The following is a 12,435-nucleotide window of genomic DNA, read 5'->3' on the forward strand; positions in this document are numbered from 1 at the left end:
AATATGTATAATGTATGTATTATACATTTATACCTGCCCAAATACCGCTATAAATTATATTTTATTAGTTAAAACTGCATGTTAAAACACTTCTCCATTAATATTTATCTAGACTCTAGAGCAATATTACCATAGCCTCTCCACTGCAGGGTAGGTTGTAGGTGCTAACATAATTATTAATTAATCAACCTAAATCAAATTATAAAGATATTTAATTTTACTTGTGTAACTATATTAGAATATTGTAATGAAATTTCGCCATATCTGTAAAATCATATTACATTGTTATTCAAACGTTTTAAATTAGTTGTAATGATTTGCTCAAAATTGTCAAATTCGTAGGTTAGAAAACCATCTTTGCCCAAGTCACGTTTAATTGTTTAAATAATGGATACCTACCTACGCATAATGACACTATATGTTAAACATTTCTTCAACGTTTTATATTATTATCAAACAATTATTTAAATACGCTATAGAATGGCCAGATAAATTTTGAATCTTTCCTGTATCTCCCTACATCCACCGATTACGGTAGGTATACAAGTTTCCAACATTAAATAATACAGTAAGTACCTACCTATTATATCATTAACATCATCTATTATAAAATACTTTTTTTATAAAAAAATTATTCGAAACAACTGTTAGATATTATTTAAGAAAAATATTAAATATTCAATGGCTATAGGTAATCAAATTATAATAACAGTCAATAAATATTAAGTTTAAAGTATAGTAATAGTAATATAGTGAAGTATAATGTATTTATGTAAGAATATTAATGTACCCTAGTAAAAAAAGAGGTTCACATTTGAAAAACAGAAGTTTGTATCACTAAGGAATAAAAATCTCAATTATTTGAAAATATTCTATTTAAGTATAATAATATTGTCCTATATGGTTTATTAAAAAAGTGTCCAATTTTTGGATAAAACTTTATGCATGTGACTTAAAACAAAAACAGTTTTAGTAGATAGGTATACCTATATAGTTTTTAATGGTTATGATTTGGGAACTTCGGCTATTAATCTGCTAGGGTAAGAGTAAGGTAGTATAGGACCTACTGAGATTTTTAAAATTTTTTTTTTCAAAATTAACAAGCTTATATTATATTTTCATTTTTCAAATTTTCGATTCTATATTTAAACATAGGTAGGTATTTAATATTATAATATTATAGAATATAAGACCATATATTGATTAACCATTCAAATAATTAATGGGCCATCCGTTTATAATTAAAGCTTAAAAGCTCAATGCGAAACTACTCCTGTACGGTACCTAGTCGGTGTTGCCGTATTGGTATAGGTATGTACATATGATTTTAAATCATATGACTTTAAATATTATTATAGAATATTAAAACGAGTAAAAATAAAACTAAAAGTAAGTAATACGACGAAAGTCAACGAATTTGTATTACCTATGGTGAGAAGCGAAATATTCATCATTCATCTGTGATAGCCGATAGATATATCATATATCCATATACCTATAAATTAAAATATGGCTATAGACAGCTATACCCCCTTTACAGTTTTACTCTTTACTTTTTAAATCACAAATATAGATTTTAATTAATTTTTGAGTACCTAGACTGTTTGATGATATAACAGTTCTGAGTTGAGTTATCGAAAATAGCATAATGTTCTCTTTATCACAGATTCAATAATACGGTTTTCCTCTAATTATAATAGAAATTTAATAGTGAGTCAATTATAGTACCTATATTTATTAAATGATGTTTGTTCTTGAATCACATAAAACAATTTTAATGTGTGGGTATCTAAACAATATAATTTCGTAATATTACATAACAACACTCAATAGTGATACTGCAAACATTGGACCATTTTAAATTACTTTATAAATAAGTTTGGATATAGATACGTATTTAATAAATAAAATGAATTCTTTAAAATATGGCGTATAACAATAATACTATATGTGTAGTATATTAATATATATTAACTATTAATATTACATAGGTAATTATAATATGTATTATTGACTATTGTATTATGTATAAATGTATTCACTTGGCGGTTGAGAGAGTAATTTGTACGTATTTTCAATAACTAGTTTATAGTTTTTACTGTAATAATTATTAATTACATATTAAGTTGAAATAGACTTATAGAATTTATAAAATCCATAAGATTAAAAGTATAGCTACAATTTTAAAAAAGTAGGCAAGTATAGGTTAAGCATGTCGTGTGCGCCTGTACTAAAATAGATGCCCAGTGTACCTCATTACCTCGTCAATTCGTCAATGAGTAGGTAGGTCAATGTTTGATGTAATGCATATTTGCATCCTAAAAACGATCTGTTGCCGCTCAGCCCAACAAAATATGTCTTATATGTCTATGATTAATTTAAAAAATAATAACCATATCAACTGTGTAATAAAACAATTAAATATCATATTAATATAATCAATAGGTACATACAAGATCAGAGATGTAGAAAGGTACAACCTAACCTAACCCTTTTATTTTGTATGATACATTATGTATTTTAATAAAATATGTTAACAACTAGGACACTAGGAGGTAGGCACCTACCAAAAATAATTTCTTAAAATATAATACGTATACATATATACCTTAGTCGATTTTGAGAAGAAACTTCTAATAAACTAGAAAAAAAAGGCCATGATAACGTACCGTAAACAGCATAAACAATAAAAATCTTTATTACCTATGGTGATTGATGGTTGCACTCACCCCTTTGTTGTTCTAGTACAACTTAGTACCGAGTTAGTAGAATGGTGTATTGATATAAATAAGATATAAATAGTTTGGATAAAAAAGTCTTCTCACTCGGTACAGATTATAGGTAGGTATTATAAAATATCATATAAATATGGAATGAATAATAATATCCATAAGGACTATAGAATATATTTTGAGAATTTAATATACCTAGGTATATCATAAAGACCACGGAGTACAAGCCGTGATCAAGATTCAAGACAGATTGCCACTAAAAAATGTTTTGATATTGGCGACACTGATCAACAATGATGCTGATTTGAATAACGGCATCACGGCCATCACGTTAGTCGCGGTTACTATTTACTGGTTAGGTACGTTAGTTTTTTACGAGTTTGCGATTCCTTTGATATAGGTGCGTTCTTGAAATTCTTGAATCTTGAGAGTTGAGGTTTGACTACAACTGTTGAGCTGTTCACTGATTAACATGAATGTTCATGAGTTTATGTTTATTGTTTTTGTTTTTTGTTTTGCCAATACCCAATAGTAACCATATACTTATAGTTGTGAATTGTGATTGGAGACTCAGCACTACACTTACATAAATTATCAATTCAAAATTGTCCAATGATTGTACAAAATACGTTAAAATTGTAATCGAAATTAGTGTTCAGTAGTTCAATAGATATCGAGTGAAGACATTTGCTCCATCTACACCATTTGTTCGGTAAGTAGGTACTTTTGTTCACTGTACACACAAATATCACACAGTTCATCTCATAATGTTCAACTGATTACTTTATGTTACTTACGTATGTCTATGAAGAATTTTTTTTCGTTTTTGTTAACCTTTTGCCATTTTCTAGTTTATTTGAATAACTGACACTATGGGTGAAATCATATCAGACCAAGAGCTACGTCGTCGTTTGTTGGTATTCAATGCTGTGGTCCCTCCAGTTACCAGTACTACCAGGAATTTGTTATTGAAAAAACTTGCAAATCTTGAGGCTGTACAATCAGGCAAGACAGCTGCTTCTAGTAGTATGCCACCGCCAAAATTAAGAAGTTCGACTAATGGTACCAATGAGTCGATTATGATATCATCTTCTGGGGATGGAAAGCATTCTCAACATAAGACATTTGACAACATGAATAGTCCTAGGAAAAGCGCTCGTCAACAGAGAATGTATAAAGCTCCAGATCTATTCGATAACTCAGATTCTGAAGTCGATACTGGCTCTCTAGGACGGTCCATACTACCTGCTAATCCATATATAGCTAGTTCTTCTCCTAAATCAAATGAAACATCATTAATGAATGTATCCAACTGGAAAAATTCATATGACCATCAAAACACTTATGTGTCACCAGGTAAGTCATTAACTTTATTTTAAAATATTTGTTCCTTTCAATATTTTAATAATTGTATAATTAATTTACTTCCTACCCCTCAAATTTTAACTTAATTTAATAACTCAACAGAAAAAAAAAATTCTCCAGTTAAAAAACGAGAAATACCATCAGAAAAAATAACATCCAGAAATAACTCTAAAGCAACTATAACATCAACAGAAGGAGTTAGTCAACAACTACGCTCGAGTTCTGTTCCCAAAACTCTATCACATGCCGATCAAGCAATACTAAGGTGGAAAGAAAAAATGATGAACCAATCACAAGGTAAGTACTTCCCTAATTATTATTCATAGCATAAACTTATCTCCTTATTTTATTGTTGATGCATGTACATATTATAATGAAAAAAAATACAGAATATTATATTTAATTAATTTTCAGAAAAAGATACTGTATCAAAGCCTTCACTATTCAATTCACCATCTCCTATTTCAAAAATAACTTCAAGAAGTTTAAGGTTTGCTAAGCAATTTTCTGTGAACTCAAAATATTAATATAACTTTGTACAACATAAATATTATTTTTACTTAGGAATAACTATCAATCTGCACAGCCAAAAAGTCTAATAAATTATATGAAAAATAGTCAACATATCATCTTCCTTTTTGTTGGATTTTTCGCAATAATTTTTGGATTATACTTCATTTCAATACAACCAACTACAACTGTATTACCGCCAAGTAATGAAAAATGATTTGCTTATAATTTTATATTTTAATTTGCTTTACAAATTGTCATTATAAAAATCAGTTCCATATCTAACTTTTAATCTATTCTTAAACAGGTTAAAATTTGATTGTTTATTTTAACTGTAACGCACTTATCAGAAGTAGGTTACTCAAAATAATCTTATACTCCAAGCTTTGGGAAGTCAGTTATATATTTTGATAAATATTATTAACTTATACTAAAAACTAGGGTTGCCATATGTTCAGGTTTTAAATACAGTAGAACCTTGATTATCCTAACTATTTAGGACCGCACCTAGTTCGGATATTGGAAATATAAAACTAAAAATTTTTATAATATGTACATTAATTATTTATTATTTTTATAATTAAATATTTATTATTATCATTAATATTTTATTAGAATTACATACATTACATTATCAGAAATACATTACATTTATTCTATTTATTATATTTTTTTGACAAAATTATCAATGTTAATTTGACGATGAGGTGCAACTTGCTTTTCTGCTGCCTTTCATGATAAATTCAATAAACCGGACAGCCGACTGGCCAGATACGAGTTTCCATGTTCAGATAACAGAACATTTGGATACGCTAATTATAGTTCGAATAATCGAGGTTCTACTGTACATATATATCCTGATTGTTTGGGGATGACCAATTGTCCCTGAATTAAATTTTAATATTTTATGTTAACATTTTGCTTTCGAACAAACATTCCTAATAGAAAATCATTTTTGTTTTGATGAATGATAAAATAATTTTTTTACTACTCAATTGACTGCCAAAATGATAAACTTATTTCCCTAGCTTGGTGACTATCAATAATAACGAATTTGACCATTGTTTTCATTTTCCCTCGCTGCGATTGTCATCATCACGTACCGGTTATTGATAATTTTATTGGCTACTCATTCTGATTTATAATTTTGAGTTGATTTTTTTCCCTTATTAACACATGTCGTGAAATGCTGACCATAGTATTAGGTATTCCAGTAACAAAAAAATATGACATTAAAACTGTCATTTGATTGTATAGGAATGATTGAATTTTCCTATAAAAAACAAGGTCCTAGCTTAAGTAAAATTAAATATTGTTACACTAAAAAACGCTTAAGTTGTGTATAAAGGAAAAGTGGTTGGTGTTAAGACTAAAAACAGGCAAACATCCCCATGACAAATAGAAAGATCTCTGTACCGATTTATTTTTAAATATAATGTTATTAATATTATTAATTATTTAAACATACGTTTAATATAACTTAATGCATCAATAATATATTGCATTGATGTTTATTATTTTATGCATCAGAATTATTGAATTAAAAATATTTGAATCTAAAAAAATTACTATTATTATTTATCATTTTTAGGTATATTAAGCTCGTTGTGTGCCAAAAAAGGTCTCCAGGGAGATAACTGTGATACAGAACAAGAAAAAGTACAACGTTTGTATAATTCATTAGTATCACAGGTACAAGATAAATACATAAAGAACCAATGTGAAAAAACAGATATTGAGCCAATTGTAAATCCACAAGCTGTATTTGAATATATTTCAACTCATGAAAATTTACCATCCAGGGAAATTGAAGAATTAGTTGAACTTTTTAAAAGCATTGCAAAAACCTATTCTGATTCACCGATTGGATATGACACTGCGTTTAAAGTCAATACACAACCAAATTTGCCAATTCTCTGTGCAGTAAAACACATTTTTTCCAACATGTTCTATCTAATGACATGGCTTGGAATAGGTATGTATACCCCAAGTGTATTATTTAAAGTTTTGCAATCGATGCCAGATAAATTAATGTGGCGATGGCGGCAGCGCTATAACAAAATACCAGGCTTTCTCCTTACTTGGATGTGTTATTATAAATGAGTAAATTTCCATCTTATTACTGTATTTCATACTTCCAATATCACATTAATGTATTAATAGTATCATTGTCAGCCGAGTCATTTATTTTTATACATTTATATTAAACAAATTGATGAAGCGAGTGAGGCACAATCGTTACACACCATGACTAGTTTGGGCTACATTTACTAAAAAGCGCCGCTGGATCAATTTATCTGACAACGACTACAAGATTTTGTGTTTTGTGTATGTCAGTATGTTTTGTTATACTGATAACCAAACTTCAAACATTAAAACTCTCCATTATTTTTATAAATATTTATGTTCCCTCAACTTTTACGGTTAAATATCTTGGACTAACACTCAATCGCCGTCTCACTTGGGCACACCATATTAAAACTAAACGGCTGCAGCTGGATTCCCGGCTACGCATGCTTAAAACACTCCTCATTAATAATAAACACACCAACTTAAACACCAAACTCCTAATATACAAATCCCTACTTAAACCTATATGGACTTATGGTCTACAACTATGGAGAAATGCTGAAATCTCAAATCTTAAAAAAATCCAAACGTTTCAAAATATTACTTTAAGAAAAATGACTAACTCGCCCCCGTACATATCAAATTACACCCTCCACACAGATCTCCATCAAAAAAACTGTCCAAGAAAAAGCAAAATACTTTTATGAACGTTTTCATGATTGTCTCATGACTCAAATCCGTTAATCCGTGAATTAGCTTCAAATGAAGTTCCTGGTAATCCTCACAGACGACTAAAAAGAAAGTGGTGCGGAGATCTCCTCGACATCTAAAAAAAATAAAACGAATGGTTAAAAAGTAGTTTAAAAAAGTCAATTGGAAGTGTCACTACTTGCTTCTTCCGACAACTCATTTCATGTCACTGTATACATTAACCCATATTCTTATTGTGCCTCATGGTACAGGTTGTATATTTCTTATAATAAATAAAATATATATATATATATATTTATGTAATTATATTCAGAGCTCAAACACATTCTGAAAAATAATTTTGTAATCTGGAATTTGAAATTTGAACTGATGGATAATATAATTGAATATAAACTTAGTTATTTTTTCATGAAAATATCCTATATTAGACAGCTATGTTATTATTGCAGTACACAAAATATGTGCCCATTAAATTCTAAACTATTCCAACAAAACCAATATTCTCCTACCATGAAATAATTTAAATATGCAATACATTATTTTTCAAAAGATATTGTTTCTTTAAAATAATTGAATAGTTATATATATTTATTGTTTTTAGTGGCCCTGTCAATTGTAGGTCTTTATTTTGTTATATGCTACATCTCAACAAAGAGTGAAAACTATAAGCAGGAATTGAACCAATTAGTTGAGAATACAATTGAATTACTAAAAGAACAAGCACAAAATAAACCAAATGAAAGTTATCTACCTATTATTCATATACGTGATCATTTGATTCCATTCAATGAGAGACAAGGTAACATAATAAGCAATTTATTTTATATGTTAATACGTTATTTTCAAGTTAATATTTTATTTCTTAGCAAAATCTAAAATTTGGGCTGAAGTAGTTCAATACTTTACCGAATCTGAATCTAGTGTAAGATCTGAAGTCCAAGAAATTGATGGTGAAGACTTTCAAGTATGGAGATGGGTTCAACCTATGTCGCCTGGTATATAGTATGAGTTATGTTAAATGATGCAACATAATAACTTTAATTAAGTGACAATTAACATATGTAATTATTTTTATGAATAATTTTGTTTTTACTTAATGTTTATAAACCTTAATATGTTCAAGCAATCAAACATAAAATAGTTTTATTATATGAACAAATTTTTAACTGTAAGTACTTCAAATTTTTTTTATACTATTACGTATTATTAATTTTTCATAACAAAGCAATGTATTACTTTAATAGTAATTAATAGCATTCATATTTTTGTACAAATCAAAAGTAAAACAACATAGGTATTATATTTTTTGTTATATAACTTATTTGGAATAAATTAAACAGAAATATCATATCATGATGTTCATTTACTCCATTTTAAGTTAAGTTTATAATTTATAGTAATTGTTTGAATAATTGTATAAAAAAAAAGGTTGATGGTGGATACACTGCTGTTTTGTCTATTGTCTAAACCAGAGGTATCCAATTTTTTCATTTCACAGTTCTATCTCTTCATAACATTTGGTTGCTCTCAAGTAGTAAGGAAACAGAAAGAAAAATATGTTATGATGTTTAATTACTAATAATTAGAGGTCGGATTTATATTCTTTTAAAATCCTTAAAATATGATGTTTTTTATGTCACATAAAATAAGCAATATATTCTCTTAATATTCCTTTATTATTTCCTTATGCCAGATATATGATGTTTTATGTCCTTAAAATAAATATGCAAAATATTCTTTTGATATTAAAAAAAAAATTCATTTTAAATTTATTTTTTATTAATTTGGTTTTAAATATATTTAATTTAATTAATTTTACAATAACAATTAATAACTATATATTGTTTGATGGATAGTCGTCACAGCTAACGAAATAACCGATATGCTTTCGCAATCGATAAGGAATACCCGGAGATTAATTTTTATTAAAATCCAAAAGAATAAATCATTTAGTGAACATTGTATTTATCGAAGTGCTGATATACGTGAAATATGTTCATTATATGCCGGATATTACAGAAATATTCTCTAACCTATAAAATATGCTTTTTCATGCAAAATAAATTTTTTCCTGCGAATTCTGTGTTTCATGATTCGTAAAGATTGCTCACTCCCATTTAACTGTATTGACTAGAAACCAAATATGTAAAATCATAAAAATCCGACCTCTACTAATAATAATATATTATAAATTAGATAATTGTGTACTACTAGTTGTTTGACCATAATTCATCTATTGATGAATTTATCCAATATGTTTAATATTATTAACTCATAAGTAATAAAGTAAGTACCATAAGTAGGTATTATAAATATTTTTTTTATAATAGAGAATATTATTATTTTTAAACTGTACAGTTATATGTTATACTGTATGGAGCAGACAATTCACTCACATTTCGTAAAATTTTAAATGACAGTGTGACAGACTAAGATGGATGTGCACCCTTCCTCAAAGATTATAGAGTTACTTAATTTAATGCAGATGAAATAGCTAATAGAATATTATAGTTTGTGAAGTTTTCTTATTTTATTTTTTTATTCTGTGTCACATGATATACTTGTAGGTATCACTATTAAATATATTGAAGTAGGTATTCATGCATTTTTCTGTAAAATTGTTTAGATAAAATCTTGAAAATATGTGGTTTGTTTTGTAAAAAATAAAAATAGATACAAATCTACTTTATCAGAAGGTAGATTTTTTCTCAAAATATATGTTATTCTATGCTACATAAAAAAATGTTTGGAAACTATGGGAGATCATTGAGTATCATTTTCGTTTGGGTACGATGAATAATATTTCCATGGGCAAAATACTTCATTTTTGAGTTTCTGAGGAAAAATTTGGAATTTGGGTGATAACTGATTAATACGATTTTAGTAGCGAAGTTTGTATCTTTATTCTGGACTCCTTAGTTCTTGTGGTCTGTGAATGTAGAATAACATCCAATTTATATTGAAGTTTATTATTATATTGTAAATAAAAATACGACAATATATAATTGTATACCTATATTGTAAATAAAATTATGACACAATATATAATTGTATATATTATAAATATTTAATACCTCAGTCTAGAATATAGTAGATTACGCTAAAAATCTGTGTACATTCTGATAAAACGGGTGTATCCAAATAAAAATAAATAAACAAATCGTTTTCCGGCGTAAAGTATAGGCAAAATAGGTACATTACTGCAACGTTCGATTTTATTATTTCAAACGAATCAATCTAATGACCAAATGGTTTTGATTTTTTTTCGGTAATTATTTCATATTTTAAAAACAAAATTGATGGTATTTTACTATAATAAGTTACCTTAATCTTTTAGTTGACTTGTAATTATTACAAGCTTAAAAAAAAGAAAATTAACTTTTAACTTCAAACTTACAGTTTTCTATATTTTATAATTAACTTATCAAGTTAAAAATAAATGGTTAAAAGGCCCAGCCTTACCTATAGCATGTATACTACTAGTGATTAATAGGTATACCGATGTTGTAAGACATCTGCTATAAAAAGCTTACAATTGTTCACCCTTCATACATCTCTTGTTTAGCCTACCAGGTAAAATATATTTGTACGGTTGTACTTATGTATTTGAATAAGACACTATACGAAGAATGAGAACAGTATGATTGTATATAAATACATAAATATTATTACATTTATTATATGCAAAAACATAATGTGTTCCTATTTATATTATGAAATAGTTTGTTTTTTTATGTTTGTATGTTAATAAAGCAAGCAAAACATCTGATAATACTTTTTTGTATGACTAACTACACTTGACTACCACGGCAAAAAATAACAGAAGTAATTAACTATTAGCTTATTAAAAGTTAATTCTTAGATTTCCTTGAATTATCAATTAATATTTTTAAATGATTAAAATAATTACCTTTTAAGATATTAATGCATTAATAATTAACCTTGATTTATATTATGATGTCGCCACATACCGAACAATGCCGCAGCCGACAGAATGATGCCGTGGGTGATAGAAGGATGTAACGGACGACCAAGAAAAGCCTAGAAATGGGAAATATTTTATAATTTAAAAACATGAAATTGATGGTATTTCACTATAGTAATAAAAGTTAGACGTAAATTTGAATTCTATGATGTTGATATAAAATCATTTTAAAAAAACGATTCTGGGTGGAGCGGTCTAGCAGAAGACTAGTGCCTTCATCACTAAGTACATTAATTTTGTTGATATAATTGTGATTAAACTATTAAAGTACCTAATTTATTTTACTATTACCCATTAATATAGGTACTATAGTAGTACTCATCTTTTTCAAAAAAATGCTTTTGAATGTCATATTGTGTATAAAATATAATAATACACTTCAAAAGTTTCAAGTATCTACCATTTAATACATTTTTAACTTCAAAATAATGAGTGAATTTTCAAGATTTAGATGTATTTTGTCAGAATATGAACTTCGTGCCAATTTATCTTTAATATTTTTTAACTGCTATTAGGTAAATAAATATATAAATAACAACATATGAGGAACCTTGTATTAAATTTACAAACATTTCAGCCCAACAAAAACAATTTCATTTACATTTATATAGCATCTAAAACCATCCGCTTTTGAATAAAATAAGAAAATCGGTCGAAATGTTAACATCGAATGTAGAAAAAATTTGAACTTCAAACCCTCGTAATAATTTAATTTCACTTTTCAGTTAACTTTTTCTTTTAAATGTATGAAGAGTTATGGAAATTCTTGTATTAAATTTTCAAATCTTGCAAACAAATCTGTACCACAGAAATCAAAAACCAACCGTCAAGTAACGCAACTCACAAAAAGCAAATACCACAGGAGAGACAAAACTCTATATAATTATATAGTTTTTGTCGCCAATGGACTTACGATTATTATACTTCAATAATATTTGTATTTCTATTCTAGAAGAAAATTATCACGCTGAGCATACGTTTTAATTTCGAACATATTTTTATAGAGTAAAAAAAATGCTGAGATAAAGATTCCGAGAAAATATCATGAAAATATCAATGGTT

General features: G+C 27.4%; 1 protein-coding gene across 2 annotated transcripts; it reads left to right on the plus strand.

The window, feature by feature from the left end:
- Positions 1 to 3,055: 3,055 nt before the first annotated feature.
- On the plus strand, positions 3,056 to 8,738 carry LOC111034687. 2 transcript variants are annotated; one of them, XM_022316016.1, is made up of 8 exons: positions 3,056 to 3,444; positions 3,584 to 4,088; positions 4,200 to 4,394; positions 4,512 to 4,587; positions 4,662 to 4,810; positions 6,199 to 6,582; positions 7,990 to 8,187; positions 8,255 to 8,738. In XM_022316016.1, the coding sequence occupies exons 2-8, from the start codon at positions 3,605 to 3,607 to the stop codon at positions 8,389 to 8,391; spliced, it is 1,623 nt and encodes a 540-aa protein (XP_022171708.1). In that variant the 5' UTR covers positions 3,056 to 3,444; positions 3,584 to 3,604; the 3' UTR covers positions 8,392 to 8,738. The 2 variants fall into 2 exon arrangements, with proteins under 2 accessions (XP_022171708.1, XP_022171716.1); XM_022316024.1 differs by having other exon boundaries at positions 4,218 to 4,394.
- Positions 8,739 to 12,435: the final 3,697 nt, after the last annotated feature.

Source organism: Myzus persicae, unplaced genomic scaffold (genome assembly GCF_001856785.1).
Source record: "Myzus persicae strain clone G006 unplaced genomic scaffold, MPER_G0061.0, whole genome shotgun sequence".
NCBI classification, from domain to species: domain Eukaryota; kingdom Metazoa; phylum Arthropoda; class Insecta; order Hemiptera; family Aphididae; genus Myzus; species Myzus persicae.

Coding starts and splice junctions, on each gene's coding strand:
- LOC111034687 (XM_022316016.1), top strand. CDS start 3,605: ATGGGTGAAATCATATCAGACCAAGAGCTACGTCGTCGTTTGTTGGTA. Junction 6,583..7,989: donor AATGACATGGCTTGGAATAG/GTATGTATACCC, acceptor TATTGTTTTTAG/TGGCCCTGTCAATTGTAGGT. Junction 8,188..8,254: donor TCCATTCAATGAGAGACAAG/GTAACATAATAA, acceptor TTTATTTCTTAG/CAAAATCTAAAATTTGGGCT.